The sequence below is a fragment of the Piliocolobus tephrosceles genome, chromosome 21 (genome assembly GCF_002776525.5).
Source record: "Piliocolobus tephrosceles isolate RC106 chromosome 21, ASM277652v3, whole genome shotgun sequence".
NCBI classification, from domain to species: Eukaryota; Metazoa; Chordata; class Mammalia; order Primates; family Cercopithecidae; genus Piliocolobus; species Piliocolobus tephrosceles.
In genome coordinates, this window is record NC_045454.1 from 13,719,113 (window position 1) to 13,738,811 (window position 19,699).

The 19,699-nt window shown below is 41.2% G+C and overlaps 1 protein-coding gene across 2 annotated transcripts; it reads right to left on the reverse strand.

Moving 5' to 3' along the window:
• Positions 1–2,882: 2,882 nt before the first annotated feature.
• ZNF224 (zinc finger protein 224) lies at positions 2,883–19,080 on the reverse strand. Of its 2 annotated transcripts, XM_031934913.1 has the most exons (6): positions 18,920–19,080; positions 18,631–18,703; positions 15,002–15,084; positions 11,657–11,783; positions 11,450–11,542; positions 2,883–6,319 (listed from the first exon to the last, which is right to left on the reverse strand). In XM_031934913.1, exons 3-6 carry the CDS (start codon positions 15,014–15,016, stop codon positions 4,431–4,433), a joined length of 2,124 nt encoding a protein of 707 aa, XP_031790773.1. In that variant the 5' UTR covers positions 15,017–15,084; positions 18,631–18,703; positions 18,920–19,080; the 3' UTR covers positions 2,883–4,430. The 2 variants fall into 2 exon arrangements, with proteins under 2 accessions (XP_031790773.1, XP_023046222.1); XM_023190454.3 differs by lacking the exon at positions 18,631–18,703.
• Positions 19,081–19,699: the final 619 nt, after the last annotated feature.

Sequence of the window (19,699 nt, forward strand, 5' to 3'; positions counted from 1 at the left end):
GCATATTTTCCGTTGCCATTATTATAGTGTTTGTGAATTGGTCAAATGTTTTGCCCACATTTCTATTGTTTCGTCTTTTTCCCTCCGTCAAGTAATTACTTATAGATTCATATTAACATTGTATCAAATATTGCTCAACCAAAAAGCTTTTCCTTTGACTTCTATTTTTCGCTATGCAGAACGTTTTTAACATAGTTGTTTTGTTATTTAAAAAACAATTTTGAGGTGTAATTCACAAAACAAAATTATTTTAAGGCACGTAATTCAATGGCAATGGCATCTAGTACAAATAGAGTGTTGTTGATGTAGGAGTTAAGAAGCAATCACTTAGGCAGATAGGGTATGGGAGCCCTCGGTAAGGCTTTTCTGTTTAATGAAAAACAGCCCCAAATTATTTCCCTTCCTAAGGAAGAGCAGCCTGTAAAATGGAGCTGCGGCAGACATAGATAACCGCCAGTTGTGCCAATCATGTTCAAGATGGCGGCTCCATCTTCCCTTCTTTTGCCAGCCACGTGCACAGTAAGGAGTAGACAAGATGGGACAATCAACTGGGAAGTCTATTTGCATAAGAAGTTTATGGTGGGGCGACCAGCCTTCCCTAGGCACTATGTAAACGTCATAACTGATTTAACCAATCTGTGACCCCTATGTAAATCTGACAGTGCCTCCTCAAACTGGACTGTAAAACTCAGCACATTCGCTGCCAGCCGACCCTCTTCCGCTCGGAGACCCCTTCCTCTATAGAGAAACCCGTTTCTCTTCTCCGTATTAAACCTCCGCTCCTAAACTCCTCGTGTGTCCCTGTCCTAAATTTTCCTGGCGCTTAACGACGAACCCTGGGTTTATACCTCAGACAACGTAGCTGCTTCATTGTGAAACCACCACCTCTTGAATTCCAAAACATTTTTATCACCCAAAGAAAACCCCATGCCCACTAAGCAAATCACTACTGTTGTCCATAATCCCACTCCTGGGGAAACATTAATCTTTCTCTCTTTTCTATTACCTGTTTTGGACAAATCATAAAAATGAATGGAAGCTTTTGTTTCTAACTCCCTTTGCTTAGCATAATATTTTTAATGTTATTCACATCATATCACATATCAGTACTTCATTCCTTTTCATAGATGAATAATATTTTATGTTTATACTACAATTTGTTTCTGCATTCATACGTTGATGCACATTTGGCTTCTTTTCACCTTTTGGCTGTAGTGAACAGTGTTACTACAAATGTTCATGTACATGTATTTGTGTCATTACCAGCTTTCAGTTTTTTGTTTGGTTTTGTTGTTTTTTGAGACGTTGTTTCGCCTCCCGCTTTCCAGCAATTCTCCTGCCTCAGCCTCCTGTGTAGCTGGGATTACAAGCATGCACCATCACGCCCTGCTAATTTTGTATTTTTAGTAGAGACGGGGTTTCTCCATGTTGGTCAGGCTGGTCTCGAACTCCCGACCTCAGGTGATTCGCCCGCCTGGGCTTCCCAAAGTGCTGGGATTACAGGCGTGAGCCACTGCGCCCAACCGTGTATTCCACTTTTTTCTGCTGCTGAGACAATAATTTCAGATGACTTATCTTTATATTCACTCATTCTGAAGATAATATAGCAAGAGTAGGGAGGTGAATATTAGGTGCACTTACCTGTGGCTTCAGAGCCTGCACAAACACAATCTCATATACACCACTTCCAAATGGAATACTAATCTGCAGGTGTAACTTAAAGAGATGCAGGGGTCGACACCCAATTCATGATGGAAAGCATAAGTCACATGTTAATTTTGTGGTCTGTGGTCAAGTGTTCTGTCCCTTTTAAAACCCCTAGTGGCCGGGCGTGGTGGCTTACGCCTGTAATCCCAGCACTTTGGGAGGCCAAGGCGGGTGGATCATGAGGTCAGGAGTTTGAGACCAGCCTGCCCAAGATGGTGAAACTCCATCTCTACTAAAAATACAAAAATCAGCCAGGCACGGTGGCGGGCGCCTATAATCCGAGCTATTCGAGAGGCTGAGGCAGGAGCATCGCTTGAACCTGGGAGACAGAGGTTGCAGTGAGCCAAGATTGTGCCACTGCACTCTAGCTTGGGCCACAGAGCAAGACTCCATCAAAAAAAAAAAAAAAAAAAAAAAAACCCTAGCAAAATGAAAACCTTCTTCTCAAGAGGAGAGTAAATATATGCAGAGGATGGCAGAGATTTGCTTCAAAATCCTAAGCATCTGAATTTTAATTCTCCAATTAGGGCCAGCCATGGGCTTTAAACATCACTATCTGCCACTGACATTTCAAACACTTTTGGACCTCCGGGATCATAGGGTTTTAGTGGCAGAGAAGCTTACGTGGCAGCTGGGACATACTATACAAACTTGTCTGGGACAAGTCAAAAAGTTTTTAGGTCACTCATAAAAGTCAGAGTAGCACAATCGAAACAATAAGTTGCATCCAATATCAAAAGTGGTACACTAAGCATTGTGACACTTTTCTTTGCTTGTAGCGGGGGGTGATATGCCCTACTTGTCCTATACCTTAGAAAAGATATCACTTTAACTTAACACACTTAAGATAGTACTGTGGTGTATACCTGATGACTTAGCATCTGACAATAGTTTGAATATGTATCCCCTCCAAATCTCATGTTGAAATATGACCTCCAGTGTTGGAGGTGGGGACCATTGGAAGGTGCTTGGTCATGGAGGCAGATCTTTCATGAACACTGGTGTCCCCATCAAGGTAATGAGTGAGTTCACACTATTAATTCACACAAGAGCTGGTTGTTTAAAAAGATCGTGGCATAAAAATATTTAAAATGCACGGAAGTACAAAATGGAAAAATGCCTGCAAATCCTCATTGCCAGCAAAGATCAGTAAAAATATTCATTTACACAGTATGTAAACACTTAAAAGAACATAAAACACACAAAGATATTTATTTGATTAGGTTATGAAGGCTAAAAAAAGCCACACTTTCTCCTTTTGTTATTGTGTCTATGTCATCATCTCATTGATTTCATGTTATTATAGGAATAAATGCAATTCACACAAATTCCTGTTCTTGAACACTTGTTCTTTCCATTTTAAAATGGAGTGACATTATCAATGTGGTCTTCTACTTTTTGGAGTTTTAGTGTCATAGGCATAATTTCCTAACCTATGGTTTTCATATCAAACAGTTGCACCTTATACATTCTGACATGTTCTGCTCTCCAAAAGACATATTTTTACTGCCAGCAATAAAGAGGAGGATTTAAGTGTTATTCCTGCCCCCAATAATGAATATATTTGATGAAATTACCAAACTCCATTAAGTTTCTCTTCCTGTTTCATAGGGTTGGTGGAAGAATATTGGATAAGAAGGTTGACAAAAGTTGTCCTTCAAATTTAGAATATTTTATACCAGAAAAAAAAAATTGTGCAGCAATTAAAAGGTAATCATACCAAGGCCTGCATAGAAATCACAAATCATGATCAATCTAGGATTGACTAAGAAAATCTCTGTCAATGTACATCTGGCACTTTAAAAGTGTTACTGTAAATCTTGCCTTAATACTGTTGAGAACACTTAATTGCAAAATATGCAGTGGCGTGTTATTGCAAAATTAACCAAACCTTTTCAGTCTATACTGTGAGAAAAACTACAAAAGACAGTTAAATTTATACAGTATAAAGCAACGAACATTTGATAGAGCTACAAATAATAATCCGACTTAAGAACACAGGATGGGGGAAGTCAGGAGCCAAGTGCAATAAAATAATATTCAATGAATATTATAAATCTGATCAAGAAAAAAATTAAAAGGAAAAAATAACATTCAAAATATTGCTATGGATTGCAGTACTGAGTTTACTCTGCATTTCAACTCATGTTTCCCAGAATTATTTTTTGTAGGCTTCCCTTTTTGGATACATAAAATTGTATCCAAATCCATACATATGTTTTATCCTTTCATTGATTGGACAAACAAGTACTGAACACATACCAAGTGCTAATCAATGTTAAGGCTGTGACGATTTAGCAGTAAAGAAAGACACATGTAGCTTACATTCTAGCGAACATCAATTTTGGCATGTCCACCGTTAGAGTTCGGCAAATTCATGAACTCTTACTCTTTCTAAGGCCTGTCTCCTGAATGATAGCTGTAATTATCAAACTTCTGAATGAAGCTTTATTGCACCATTTACAAGGATTCTCCACTATGGTGGTCCTGAGACTACTGGGGCGTGCTGAGTTATGGCTGAAGCACTGATGTTATCTTAAACAAAGGTTTTACCTCTTCCAAGAATGGGTGAAATTTATCATCAGCATGGATTCACAGATAAAGTACTTAAAGGGAAGAGCTTACTATGTGCCTTATATTTTAATGTTTCTCTCCTTTGTGAACTTTCAGATGAGATTGCATTCATGAAGACTGAGTGAAGACTTTATCACACCATCACATCACTAAGGTTTTTCTCCAACATGAACATTCTGATGAAGCTGAAGACTTGAGGCCCGACTAAAGCACATATCACACTCCCGACACTTCCATGTTTTCTCTGCCACGTGGACCCTCTGATGCACCTCAAGATTCAAGTGCCTGTTGTAGCCCTTCCCACAGTCCTCACATTTGTATGACTTTTCTACACTGTGAACTTTTTCTTGCACTTTAGAGAATGAATTTCGTACAATGTTCTTCCCATGCTCCTCACATTTGAGAGGTGTTTCCCTGCTATGGCGTCTCTGATGGGTCAGACGAGTTGAGGACCATCTGAAGCCCTTCCCACACTCATCACATTTGTATGGCTTTTCTCCAGTGTGCACTCTTTGATGAGAATGAAGCTGTGAATTCTGAGTAAATCTTTTCCCACACTCTTCACATTTGAATGGTTTTTCTCCACTGTGCAGTCTCTGATGTTTTAAAAGACACGAGGCCCAGCCAAAACTCTTCCCACATTCTTTACAATTATATGGTCTCTCTCCTGTGTGGACCTTCTGGTGCATATCAAGATTAAACTTACTATTGTAGCCCTTTCCACACTTCTCACATTTGTATGGCTTTTCTCCAGTGTGGACTCTCTGATGGGAATGAAGATGTGAATTTTGAGTAAACCTCTTCCCACACTCTTCACATTGGAATGGTTTTTCTCCACTGTGGAGTCTCTCATGTTTCAAAAGGCATGGGGCCCGACTAAAGCTCTTCCCACATTCCTTACAATTATACAGTTTCTCTCCTGTATGGACGCGCTGGTGAAAGTCAAGATCCAACCTCCTTTTGTAGCCCTTCCCACACTCCACACATTTGTATGGTTTTTCTCCACTATGGGATCTCTGGTGGGAGTAACATTGTGAATTTGTGTAAAATCCTTTCCCACATTCTTCACATTTGAATGGTTTTTCTCCACTGTGGACTCGCTGATGTTTCAAAAGACATGAGGCCCATCTGAAATTCTTCCCGCAATCTTTACAATTATATGGCTTCTCTCCCGTGTGAACCATATGATGCGTATAAAGATCTCGCCTGCAAATAAAGCCTTTTCCGCACTCCTCACATTTGTATGGTTTCTCTCCTGTGTGGATCATGCGATGACTATTAAGTGCTGATCTCTGACGAAAGCTCCTACCACATGTATCACATCGGAATGGTTTCTCTCCCGTGTGAACCATGGAATGCCTATTAAGTCTTGATCTACCACAGAAGCTCTTACCACATATATCACATTTGAATGGCTTCTCCCCAGTATGGATTCTCTGATGTTCTTGAAGCTGGGAATCGTGAATGAAGGCCTTCCCGCATTCCTCACAATTATAAGGTTTCTCTCCTGTGTGTAATTTATGATGAACATTAAGTGCTGATCTACGACTGAAGCCTTTCCCACATTCCACACATTTGAATGGTTTCTCTCCAGTGTGGACTCTCTGATGAGTTTGCAGATGTGAGCTCTGACTGAATTCCTTACCACACACGTCACACTTATAGCGTTTCTCTCCCATGTGGACTCTCTGATGAATACGAAGGGCTGAGATGTAACAGAAGCTTTTTCCACACTCATCACATGTATGAGACATCTCTCCTGAGTGTAATTGTTGATGGAAATCAAAGATGGAGACATCATTGAAGGACTGTTTATATCCGTTGCCCTGGGAAGATTCCTGTCTTGTGTGAATTACAGATAGTCCTGCCTCAGACTGGCTGGGGAAATCACCTTCTTTGGAGAACTGAGAGCTATTTATCACCAAGTCTTGAGACCTGGTTAAATCACTTGCAATTTTTTCCCAGATTTGCTGGCAGGACCACTCTTGATCTGTTCCTGCTTCTGAAATAGTCTCCATCTCAGTTTGGATCTTGTCTCCTATCAGAATACAGAATTAAAAGACGAGGACAAGTGAAGCCTTTGTTCAGTGTTATCAAGATTTCACTTAGGCCATGGCATGAAACTCTCAAGAGTACAGGCAACATTCAGTTTTTATTTTTCAAGTGCACCATAATCTCCAGTTTGGATGAGGCCAATTTCAAACTAAACCAAGTATCATATGTAAAATGCTTGGTAGAAATAAAAGACAATAGGTGTTGACATGGGTGTGGTGAAAAGAAACACTTATATACTGCTGGTGTGAATGTAAATTAGTACAACCTGTATGAAAAGCAGTATGGAGATTCTCTAAAGAACTGAAAGTGGATCTACCATTTGATCCAGCAATCCCACTACTGTCTGCCCAAAGGAAAAGAAGTCATTATATCAAAAGGACACCTGCACACCTATATTTATTACAGCACAATTCACATTTTCAAAGATATGGAACCAACCTAAGTGCCTATCAACCAACGAGTAGATAAAGAAAATGTGGTATATATACACCATGGAATACTATTCAGCCATAGAAAAATGAAATAATGTCTTTTGCAGCAACTTGGATGGAGCTGGAGGCCATTATTCTAAGTAAAGTAACTCAGGAATGGAAAACCAAATACCGTGTTTTCACTTATAAGTGGGAGCTAAGCTATGGGTATACAAAGGCATACAGAGTGATATAATGGACTATGGAGACTCAAAATGGGGAGGCTGGAAGGTAGGGTAAGGGATACAAAGCTACAAGTTGGGTACAATGTACACTACTCAGGTGATGGGTACACTAAAATCTCAGACTTCACCATTAGACAATTCATCCATGTAACCAAAAACCACTATACCCCAAAAGCTACTGAAAGAAACATTTTTTAATAAAATAAAAGATAATAAAATTAGTATGATACAAACATTATACCTGCTACTCTTCCTAGTAAATTTCCTAATCAGTCTAAAATCTTGCATGGTAAATTGTGAAACTAATAAATTATGTATATAATAAAATATGAATCAAAACCAACTTTAAAGAAAAGTAATATAATCAATACTTGGTACATTTGTGTTTATATTGTGTATCCTTACAAAGTAAAGATATAAACCTCACTCAAAATGAGATCTGGATGTTTTCCTCAGGATCTAAGAGGTAATTTCTAGGAGTTTATGCCTGAGGAGAGTGTCTTTGTTTGCTTGGGGGCAAAACTAGGTCACTGGAAAGTGAAGCAATATGATTTAGGGTTGTGGCTGGCCACGCCTTTGGGGGTTGGTGCCCCCTATGTCACAAAGAGCAATGTGACATGCAATTAGTGGCCCAGGAGACTGACTAGCCACATGGGAATCAATCAACAAATAATGGCTATGTAATGGAGCCTCAAAAATTACTTGTAAAACCAGGGCTCAGGTGAGCTTTCCTGATTCGCTGTACTCTCTACGTCACACCTTAATTCTGGGACTGTAATGCATCCTACTCTATCGCGAGAATACAAGATCCTCATTTGGTACTTCCCAGAACTGTTTCTTATTTTTCTCTTGGTGAAATGTAATGTGCACCTCTACCTTGTAAATATCCATAACTTTTAGTATAAAAGCATTCAGTGAGTTCTGCTTGCTTTTCTAGGTAATTACTGAATGTGAAGGTGGTTTTGGAAAATCCCCACACTTGCAGTTGGTGTGAAGTGAGAGCGATCTTCTGTAAACTCTTGCTCTAAACTGTGTAGTCAGTTAAACTCTTCACAATAATATCAAAGGCCTACGAGTGTTTATATCTACATATTCATAATATTCCTATACAAGAATTTTGCATAACATGTATCTTTTTTTTTTTAACATGTATCTTTAATTTTATTTTTCTGTAGATGTGAACAATAATTTGGTTATCTGAAATAGGTAAGAAACAGGCAACTGCAGTTTTTTTTTTTTTTTTTGAGGCGGAGTCTCGCTCTGTCGCCCGGACTGAAGTGCAGTGGCCGGATCTCAGCTCACTGCAAGCTCCGCCTCCCGGGTTCACGCCATTCTCCTGCCCCAGCCTCCCGAATAGCTGGGACTACAGGCGCCCGCCACCTCGCCCGGCTAGTTTTTTTGTATTTTTAGTAGAGGCGGGGTTTCACCGTGTTAGCCAGGATGGTCTCGATCTCCTGACCTCGTGATCCGCCCGTCTCGGCCTCCCAAAGTGCTGGGATTACAGGCTTGAGCCACCGCGCCCGGCCAACTGCAGTTTTGATGGGAATCTGAAAGGTTGGACCTGACAGGGGCATACAAAGGGTAATGCTCCTGATGAGACAATGAAAGGTGATGAGAACACTTGGGATAAAAAGAATGCCTGAGGGGTCATGCCCTGGTTGGTTCTATGGGGGAGTATTAGACTCTCATTAAAAAAAAACAAAAAGAGCAGAGGCTAGGCGCAGTGGCTCACGTCTGTAATCTCAGCACTTTGAGAGGCCAAGGCAGGCAGATCGCTTGAACCCAGGAGTTGGTGACCAGCCTGGTTAACATGGTGAAACCCTGTCTCTACTAAAAATACAAAAATTAGCCAGGTGTGGTGGCGCACACCTATAATCCCAGCTACGTGGGAGGCTGAGGTATGAGAATCATGTGAACCCAGGAGGCAGAGGTTGCAGTGAGCTGAGATCATGCCAATGCCCTCCAGCATGGGTGACAGAGTGAGACCCTGTCTCAAAAAAAATAAAAAAGAAGAAAAAAGAGGGCAGCAAATATATGACATAGATAAATATACCTTTATACCTATTTCCAAATGGAATAATACAGACAAAAAGAGCTGTAAAATAAATTTAAAACCTAATGAGCATTTAGGAAAAAAGAACTAGAAAAGAAATGATCACATCTTCATGACAAGCAAGAAAGGTATCATTTCATGAAATGCCTACTAAAGTAACCCATAAACATCTACATGCATGAAAAATGTTTGTCCTGGTTATGGTGAAAGATGTGTTTCTTACTATGACTCACACTCATAAAAATGTTGAAAACTTTGGTCAGGATATTACCAAGTCCTAAATTAAGTCAGTCAAATGGAAAGATAACTTCCAAGGCTGAATCTTGGAAAACAGTCATAGGTAAATGTGTACCCAATGGTACACACTGGAATATGGATATATTTAACACACTGTTACTTAAGAGGTTTTTGGGGAGGAGAGAGTCTCTTTGAGGATGTTGATGTTTTGAGAGGGCAGTTTCCTGATTCCTTCCAAGTTATAAAGTTGAAAATAGAGCACTAGGTCTCTAAAAAATAAAGGAAAAATTATGTTGTAAAAATCTATATTCTTTTATGTTTTTAACAATTAAATTTATATACAATGAAGATGCAGAAATATACATATTTTTAAACAAAGATGACCGGAAATGTAGGCAATGTTCTGCTGCGTGAATTGTGTTGCTCTCTTCCTCATCCTTCCCCACCCAGGAGAAGGAGAAACTTGGGGTCAGTGACGTGCATGCAGACTTTGGAAATGCAAATGGGCTGCAGATGGGTAAATGTCTCAAAGGAAAGCTAGCTGGGAAGCTGGTTATTATCTGACACATCACAAAATGGAGAATTTTTTCCCCTTGTAGAAAAGCTGTCTCACTAGCAGACATCAGGATGCTCATTCAAAAATGATTTCTTTCCAGAAATGAGTATGCTTCCTATGAAAAGCTCCAGGATAAGTCACAGGGAAGGCATATTGATCAGTGTGGTAATAAAAATAATGCTTAGAAGTTTCCACGGGATGTTGGGCCACTGTAAGCACACAATGTAGTCAAATAAGGGAATCTAAGAATGTTCTAATTAAATACATGGCCACTGGAAGACAAAAAACATGTTCTGCAATATCTCTCTTTCACCGTAGTTTGTGTTCACTTCTTAGCTCTCTCCATGATTCCAGGAGACAGTGAAGTCACCCCATTCAATAGCTCATACATCAGGTTAACAAATATTTGGAAACCTGCCATGTACCAGGACTATTCTAGACACTGAAAATACAGCCAGAAGAGTTAAAACTCCTTAGACATTACAGTCCAACATGTAGAAGTGACAGATAAACAGAAGTTTATGAGACTTGCTACAAGACAGCACAAGAAGAATCAAAATAGAATGGAATTATAGACAGTGGTTTTGGATGGCTTCTCTCATGACTTTAAAACTGAAAAGAAACCTGAATAACTGAAGGAGATGCCAGAAGGTTTTAAGGTGACAGAGTATTCCAATGACTGAGATAAGCAATTAAGGACTGAGACAGAAGCTTCTGTAGAGACAGAATAATGGTTCCTAAAGGATGTCCACATCCCATCCCCAGGACCTATGATCATGTATACAGCAGGGGAATAGAGGTTGTAGATGCAGTTAAGGTTGCTAGTCAGTTAACCAGAGAAGAGGAAGATCATCCTGGATTATCCAGGAGTGATCAATATAATTACAAGGGATCCAAAAGGTGAAAGAAGGCATAAGAAGAGTGGCAGAGGGAGCATGGCTATGGGGATGCAAGTTGCTGCCTTTGAAGATGGAGGAAGGGAAGCAAGAGCCAAGGAGTGTGGACAGTGCCTAGACACTGATAAACCAAAGCAAAGGCTTCTCCCCAAGAGCATCCAGAAAACATGAAGCCCTACAGATAACTTGGTAACTGCCCAGTGAGATGTATCAGACTTTATCCCTAAAGAACACAAAAATAATAAATGTTTGCTGCTCAGTCTGCTAAGTCTGTGATCATTGGGTACCAGCAAAAGGAAACACGGTGTACTTGGGAGGACAGAGAAACAGCAGGGAGAATAATGTGGCTGGTAAAGACAAAGCAACAGGGAGAGGACAGGAGATGTAGTTAGACAGGTGGCAGAGGGGGGATGAATAGCAGATCACAGGGTCTCTAAAAGTCAATTAAAGAGGTTGTAATTTTAATAAAAATAAGCCAAACAGGCTTTTGAGCTGAGGAATGACAATCTGACTTACATTTCCTGAGGATCACTTCAGTTGCTATGAGAACAGATGTCAGGATGGGAAGGCAGGCAGCAGGGCCACCAGGTGTAAGATGGTTGTCAATAATCCAAGAAAGAAGTTTGGCCATTTAGGCCAGGGCAATGGATTTGAGCACAGACAGAAGTAAACAGATGGAAGAGACATACAGGGATTCACAGTTGCTTGATTCTTACCTGAATTCCCTTCTCTTTGGGTTGCTGTCTTCATCATCCAAATCTTTTCTTCCCTTAGGAAGTGGAAAGTATCTCCGTGGAATGCTTGATGTCCTGCAAATAGGCAAAGTTACGTGCTTAATCCCAACACATTCTAGGTAACATCAAGGTAAAATTTACTAGAAATTTAGGTTCTCACTGCACACGCAAACTTGAACCTGTCCTCACCCACTGAAAGAAGGTTCCTGAAGTTCTCCAGCATCACATCTTGGTACAGCTTCCTCTGGGCAAGGTCCAGCAGCCCCAGCTCCTCCTCAGTGAAGACCACAGCCACGTCCTTGAAAGTCATTGCCTCCTACAGCATCAAACATATGCAATCTCAACCTCATGACCAGTGATTCCTGGGAGAGGGGCGGCACTGAGCAGACAGAGGGGAGGGGTGGGAAGTTGTTTTGGACCTTGAGAGATATAGGTCAGCTCATAGGTTTCCTACTCATTCTGTCTGAATCCTGACAATGACTGATGTTCCTGAGTTCCACCAGAAGCGCAATGATGAAAAAGACCTCCTGTATTTTTACTTCGTGCAATCATTGAGTCTCCTTGTAAGTAACCCTCTAGGACTCTAAATGTGGCGTCCTGGGCTATACATATATATGTTTTGATAAATCTTGACAATCACCTCAGCAACATTTCGCAATTCAGTCCTGACTTTGCTTGGTAATGCCCATTGTCTTCCTCTCTCAAACTCGAACCCTGGATGTTATTGTTTTTCTTCAACATTTGCCAAACTGACAAGCTTATAGTGACATGTGTGAGTAGTTACGCAGTGAGTCCTCTGTACTCTCAAGGCAAAAACTACACACATTAATTGCAACATTGAATGTCATGATCTGCAGCCAGCATGCCTCAGAGCGCATATATAAGGCTCTGTCCCTTCCCAGTCATGTGACCTTGGACAAGCTGGCCTGAATGCATTACTTTCCTCTCTGTATAATGATTGTCACATGATACAGTTTTTAAAGAATTAAACAGTAGAATACACATATGGTACTGGGGAAAAGTGTGTAGCACAGACTGAATACTTAATAAACATTAGTTGCTTTGATTTTTGTCAATTACTGTTATTGATTTTATCTCATGTCTGCACAGTGTTCCATGGAACTAATCTATTGTTATTCTAAATAATGAATATTTAATTTTATATCTTTTCCATGATTACCAATCCAATAAAGAACATCATTTCAGGTAGATCTTACTCTCCTATTTAAAGTAAGTTTTAAATAACAAAATGTCAAAAAATAAGAATGTTTAAAATCATGATTATGTCACATTTTCTCACCTTTTTTTGTTTTTTTTGAGGCGGAGTCTTGCTCTGTTGCCCGTACTGGAGTGCAGTGGCCGGATCTCAGCTCACTGCAAGCTCCGCCTCCCGGGTTTACGCCATTCTCCTGCCTCAGCCTCCGGAGCAGCTGAGACTACAGGCGCCCGCCACCTCGCCCAGCTAGTTTTTGTATTTTTTGTAGAGACGGGGTTTCACCGTGTTAGCCAGGATGGTCTCGATCTCCTGACCTCGTGATCCACCCGTCTCGGCCTCCCAAAGTGCTGGGATTACAGGCTTGAGCCACTGCGCCCAGCCTTCTCAACTTTTTTTTATCTAACTTCAAAATCTTTCAGGGGGATACATTATCCTGATTTTTCTTAACATAGCCAAAAGCAGGTTATCGATTTTCCCACTATTTTGGCAATCTGATTAGGAAGAAATTGTTTTTTTCTTTTTTTTCTTTTTGTAGAGATAGAGTCTTGCTATGTTTCCCAGGATGGTCTTGAGCTCCTAGTTTCAAACATTCCTCCTTCCTCAGCCTCCTAAAGTGCCAGGATTACAGGTGTGAGTCACGGGTCTGGCCACGATTTTGTTTTATTATTCTTACTTATTTGATTATAAATGAATACCACCATCTTTTCAAATATTTATTGACGTCTGTTTTTCTCCTTCTATACATTCCTGGTAATGTCCTTTATTCATATTTCTTTGGATTTTCTTCCCTAGTTTGTGCATAAGATTCTTATTTTGGATTGTATCTTCTTTTAGATATCCAAATGGTAAATATTTTCACCTTAGACTGTTACATTTTCTGTTAACATTGTGTAAGGCATCTTTTCCCATAATGAATTTTAAAATTTTCTATAATGAAATTGCTGTCCTTGGGTGCCTGAAGTGCCGGGGGCCATGGAAGAGGTACCATGACAGGAAGAGAAGACGTCCCCCTCCCAAGGTAGGGCCAGGGAGGAGCAATGCCACCTGTGGACGTCATCACTCAACAGGACACTCCAAACACCCACACCACAGGGCACAGGCCCCTCAGTGGAGAATTCTCTCTTTCTTCTTCTCTCTCTTTCAACTGAGGAAAATGGCAAAAATGGCTAATATTCTTGACCCGTGGTCTCCTGTCTGAACTCAAGCAGGTTTCTCATATTTCATGTGTTTAAGAGGAAGATAAGAGAACTGCTTCAATTAGCTGTTCTGAGGAGTAAATGAAGAAACAAAACACAAATGACTGGCACAAAAAATTTAGGTTAGGCTGGGTGTGGTGGCTCATGCCTGTAATCCCAGCACTTTGGAAGGCCGAGGTGGGCGGATCACCTGAGGTTGGGGGTTCGAGACCAGCCTGACCAACATCGAGAAACCCCATCTCTACTAAAAATACAAAATTAGGCGTGGTGACGCATGCCTGTAATCCGAGCTACTCAGGAGGCTGAGGCAGGAGAATCCCTTGAGCCCAGGAGGCAGAGGCTGCAGTGAGCTGAGATTGCACCATTGCACTCCAGCCTGGGCAACAAGAGTAAAACTCCATCTCAAAAAATTAAAAAAAAAAATTAGCTTACATACTACTTTGGTCAAATTCCTTAATATATAAAAGAATAAAGAAAGGCCAGTAAATAAAAGACACAGAAGGCATGACTCAGGCATGGGGGAAAGAGAATCTAGCTCTTCCTGCGTGGAAACTTCCAGCAATCCTTGTGTGAAGCCACAGTTACAGCCTGCCGTGATGTGCCACATACGGATACTCTATCTACAAAACAGCCACCATGGCACACATCAAAAGTAGCCTTTCAAAACTGAGTTCCTGGTGTCTGGGAGTATAAAGTAATTAAAAAGGAACATCGATTAAATGGGAATATGATGCAACCATTAAAAATGAGCATTATTTAATATTAAATACTAAGAGTGCAATTTAAATTAGATTAATATCACCAATACAAATACAGTTATGAATGTACATGAAGAAGAGTATCACACGATAAAAATAGCTAATGTGTGAGCAGAGAAGTAGTATAATGAAATAATTATCCATTCCTACTATCTTGTCTACTCCATAGAATAAATGACACAAGAAAAGAAGAAGTAAAAACAAATGCAAAATCCACTCAAAAGTAACAAAGGAAGCACCTGGTACACAAGAGATCCTCAAATGTCTGCTTTTCTCCTTGCGTCTTCCCAAGACAGAGAAAAACTTCTGACAATCTGAGTACTGAGATGGAATTTTAAGAGTAATAGAAACAAGTCCTACCCACCTTGAACATGGTCATTTTCCCTCTTACTTCTGGAAACTTGCAGAGTCCTGAGTGATGCAGTTCCTGGAAAAGCAGAATTGTGCCTGCAAAGTGCCAGGAAAGGCAGAAAAAGAGACATGAATAGGTGGCCAGGGATGCCACCCACCAACAGGGATGTGTATTGTAAATTGGCACATGAATGTTCACAGCAGCATGAATCATAAAAACCCAAAACAGCACAACCAAAATGCCCTCCTGTGGGTAAACGAGTAGACAAATCATGGTCTATCCATACAATGGAATCTCATTTGGAAATTTAAAGAAATGAAGTACTGACTTATGCTACAACATACATGAACCTTTGAGACATTATTGCTAAATGAAAGAAGTCATTTACAAAGGGCCACATATTGCAGGATTCCATTTCTATAAAATGTCCAGGTAGGAAAATGCATATAGAGAGAAAATTGATTAGTGATTGCTTCAAATCTGAGTGAGAATGATGTCTAACCATAAGTAGGCAGGAGGAGATTGATATGAGAATGAAATGATCACTGAATTGTGGTGATGGTTACTCCAGCAAACTTTCTAATGATCACTGGATGTACACCTGATATAAGAAAGTTCTATGATACCACAGGTTGGAAAAAATAATTGTTAACATACACGTCAGTTAACTTAACAAGAGTCAATTCTAAGTCCATATTGATAGAATATCTGTAGTTGAACAAAGAATAAATGGAGGAGAAGGTCATTTTACAGCTGAATGCCCATGAATAATGTTATCTATTCCTAAGAAACTTTATTATTTTCAATTTTTTTTAAGTAACTTTATAGTGAAGAAATCTGAAAGACAGCATCTCGGCCAAGTGGACAAGGTTGAGATCACCAATGAAGACACAAACTGACATCACTTGGACCCTGTTAGGTTGCAATGAAAAGGACATTTCACCACTTCTGTGGTATCCCTACCAACAACACATAATCTGAACCTGCATGTGAATTACATCAGACACACCTCCAAACTAATGCCTTTCTCCAAAATAACTCGCCTATACTCTTCAAAAATATCAAGCATAGAAAGACAAAGGGTGTAGAATCCTCCAGATTAAAGATTATGGAAATGTGACAACTAAAGGCAATGCATAAAATTAGACTGTGAAGACGGGTGGTGGTGGCAGATGGGTAGGGGACACTTGTAAGAACCTCAAGTGAAAAACAACAAATTTAAATATAGAACTGCAGAGTACATAACATGAAGTTAGGTAATATGTTATCTAGCACTATATAATAGACAATACAATAAACTACTATCAGCAGTTTGGATAGATATCTAACATTAAATAAATAACTATCTGGTATACAATCTAATATTATCTAATATGTTATGTGAAACCATATACTAGCCCTTCCTAAGCTCCTCTCACCAAGATAGCCCCTGATATGTGGGCTTCCTTGCTGCAGAAAGCTATAATCAGCTGTCTCTGGTTACAGGTATATTTCTGGTGGTATTCAGCTGATGGTCATCAACAAAACAGGAAAAATGTAAACACTTGACAAACGTGGGTAAAGAGTAAATAAGAATTTCTTTTCTTTTTTTTTTTTTTTTTTTTTTTTGAGATGGAGTCTTGCTCTGTTGCCTGGGCTGGAGTGCAGTGGCTGGATCTCAGCTCACTGCAAGCTCCGCTTCCTGGGTTTATGCCATTCTCCTGCCTCAGCCTCCCGTGTAGCTGGGACCACAGGCGCCGGCCACCACGCCCAGCTAGGATTTTTTTGGTATTTTTTAGTAGAGACGGGGTTTCACCGTGTTAGCCAGGATGGTCTCGATCTTCTGACCTCGTGATCCGCCCGTCTCGGCCTCCCAAAGTGCTGGGATTACAGGCTTGAGCCACCGCGCCCGGCCCCGTAAATAAGAATTTCTTAGGCTATTTTGGCAACTTTTCTATAGGTTTTAAATGATATGAAAATAAAAAGTTTTATAATTTCAGAAAACATAAGAAAAATAATAACAATGAGATTAATGAGTATGATATAACATGATAATTCACTAGTTTAGTCTCTTTGTCAGTATTTGGAAATTTCCATAGTTAAACACATAAGGAGGAAACATTAAGAAAAAATTATAAAAATTTTAAAATGTTCATAAATAAATCTATAAATATACAAAAAAAAAAGAGAAACACATTACAAGCTTAACAGTTGCTATCTTTACATCATGGATTAGTGGGTAATAAAAACATTTTGTTCTTTTTTTTTTTTTTTGAGATGGAGTCTCGCACTGTCGCCCAGGCTGGAGTGCAATGGAGGATCTCGGCTCACTGCAACCTCCGCCTCCCGGATTCAAAGGATTCTCCTGCCTCAGCCTCCCGAGTAGCTGGGATTACAGGCACCCGCCACCGGTCCAGCTAATTTTTGTAATTTTGTTTTAGTAGAGACAGGGTTTCACCATCTTGGCCAGGCTAGTATCGAACTCCTGACCTCGTGATCCGCCGGCCTAGGCCTCCCGGCCCATTTTATTCTTAATAAAGAAAAATAGAATGCTCTGCAATGATATGGTTCTGTAAGAGTACAAAATATTTGGCCGGGCGCGGTGGCTCAAGCCTGTAATCCCAGCACTTTGGGAGGCCGAGACGGGCGGATCACGAGGTCAGGAGATCAAGACCATCCTGGCTAACATGGTGAAACCCTGTCTCTACTAAAAAATACAAAAAACTAGCCGGGCGAGGTGGCCGGCGCCTGTAGTCCCAGCTACTCGGGTGGCTGAGGCAGGAGAATGGCGTGAACCCGGGAGGCGGAGCTTGCAGTGAGCTGAGATCCAGCCACTGCACTCCAGCCTGGGCGACAGAGCGAGACTCCGTCTCAAAAAAAAAAAAAAAAAGTACAAAATATTTGTAATGATTGAAACAAAATAGTTGACAACATTTTTAAAAACTGAGAAAAGCTCACGCCCCTAAGCCTTGCTTTCCCCACTTAAGTCCAACTATCTCCTCTGCCTCAATGAGAACGTATCCAACAGAAGATCAAATCAGGCTCTGACCCGGACTGCTTAAGTTCCAACCCCAGCTCCACCTCTCACTAGTCGGGTGCCTATGCGCCCTGTGTCTCTCTTTCGTTTTTAAAATAGAAAAAAGCAATACTTCTCCACAGAGCCACGGTGTGGCGTAAATTTATTTGTATAAAGCCCTTAGAATGAAGTTACTAATTAAGACTTAATTATTATCGACACCCATGCCCAAGGACACATCCTATACACTCTCGGTTGGGGTGAGCACCTCTGTCAAAGAAAAGAGCCAAGGACCACTCACGTAGAGCTTCGCCCTCAGTAGCCAAGAGGTCCCTCCCTGCAGCTCTTTTGGAAAGGTCGGGTTGAGGAAGGAGAAAGCTATTAAACACTCTGACCGCGTCGCCGTCCCCCATAAGTTAAATGTTCCTCTCCCTTCGTGAAAGTGGACGCAACCCTCGCCCTCCTAAAGAGGTCAGAAGGCTTCCGGGATCATCCGGCGTCCTGCAGGGATCAGGGACAAGGGCCGGGGCCCCTGCAGCTGGAGCTCTCACCCCACCCGGGGACCTGACAGGCTTCCTGGGAAATTAACAAGAGACCACCAGTCACCAAGTGACAGGGACTGCTTTATGCCTCTCATTTGTGTTACCTCTTCCAGTTCCCAAAACGATTCCATTAGGATGGTCCTAAACTCCCCATTTTAAAGAACAGTAACGGAAAACCTAAGGAGATAAACACCCCAACGTTACATCGCGAAGAAGTGGCCACGCGCGTGGGGTGCAGGGGGTGGAGTGGGCGAGCTCAGAGCCCCGGAAACCCTGAAACCAGGTGAGACGCGACCCAACCAAGTCCCAATGCCCCCGGGACGCGAGGACAGACCCAAGCCCAAGAAGGTGCCACGGACGAGAACGCAAACAGCTGCCCTTGCCGCTCCAAACCTCTGCTCTCCGACGAGGCCTCTTTTCCCCTAATTCGATCACCAGTTGGTTGAGGATCCAATGCATAGGTCCAGGAAATTCAGAACGGTCCGCAAGACGCGGAACTGACCCAAACTGTCGCAGAAAAACTGCAGCAACCTCAATCCCCAAACGGAAGTGCCCGCGACGCCAGAGTTTTTGGACTCCACTTCCCAGAATTCCCCGGGACCCGCCCGCCGGAGCCAAACTGACCGCGACTCCACTGAGCGTCTGGACTACACTTCCCAGAATTCCCTGGGACGCGCCTGCCGGAGCTAAACCGTGATTTCACTGAGAGTCTGGACTGTACTCCTGTAGCATCACCCTCCAGGGGAAGTGTTGACGACTACTGGAAAGCCCTTGACTACTCTTCCCACCGGGAATGAATCCCATATCCCCGAGCGCCTGTTGGGAAATGTGGACTTCTACCCTGAGAGTCGTCCTTCCTTCCCTCTCCCTGGGTGCCCAAGAGAAAATATCGTATAGAAAGGAATTCCTGAAGTCTAAACGCCTCTAGTGAGACAGGAGTGTTACTAGAAAGGGACCAAGGAGACGATACAATCATAAAATAATTAAGTTTTGCCAGTGGTAAGAAATGGCATGTAGTTTTAATTTATATCTCTTGTAAACAAAATGGAATATTCTTGCATATTTTCAGGTGTCATTATTACATTTTTTGTAAATTGTCCAGATGTTTTGCCCACTTTTTTATTTTTTGGTTTTATCCCTCACTTTTCAAGCAGTTTTTATATTCATGATATT

Bases quoted from the DNA above. Each gene is read 5' to 3' on its own strand.
- ZNF224 (XM_023190454.3), bottom strand. The intron at 11,543-11,656 runs GTGAGGACAGGT...GCCTATTTGCAG, and splicing joins CAGGAACCTTCTTTCAGTGG to GACATCAAGCATTCCACGGA. The intron at 6,320-11,449 runs GTAAGAATCAAG...GTATTCTGATAG, and splicing joins CCAAAGAGAAGGGAATTCAG to GAGACAAGATCCAAACTGAG.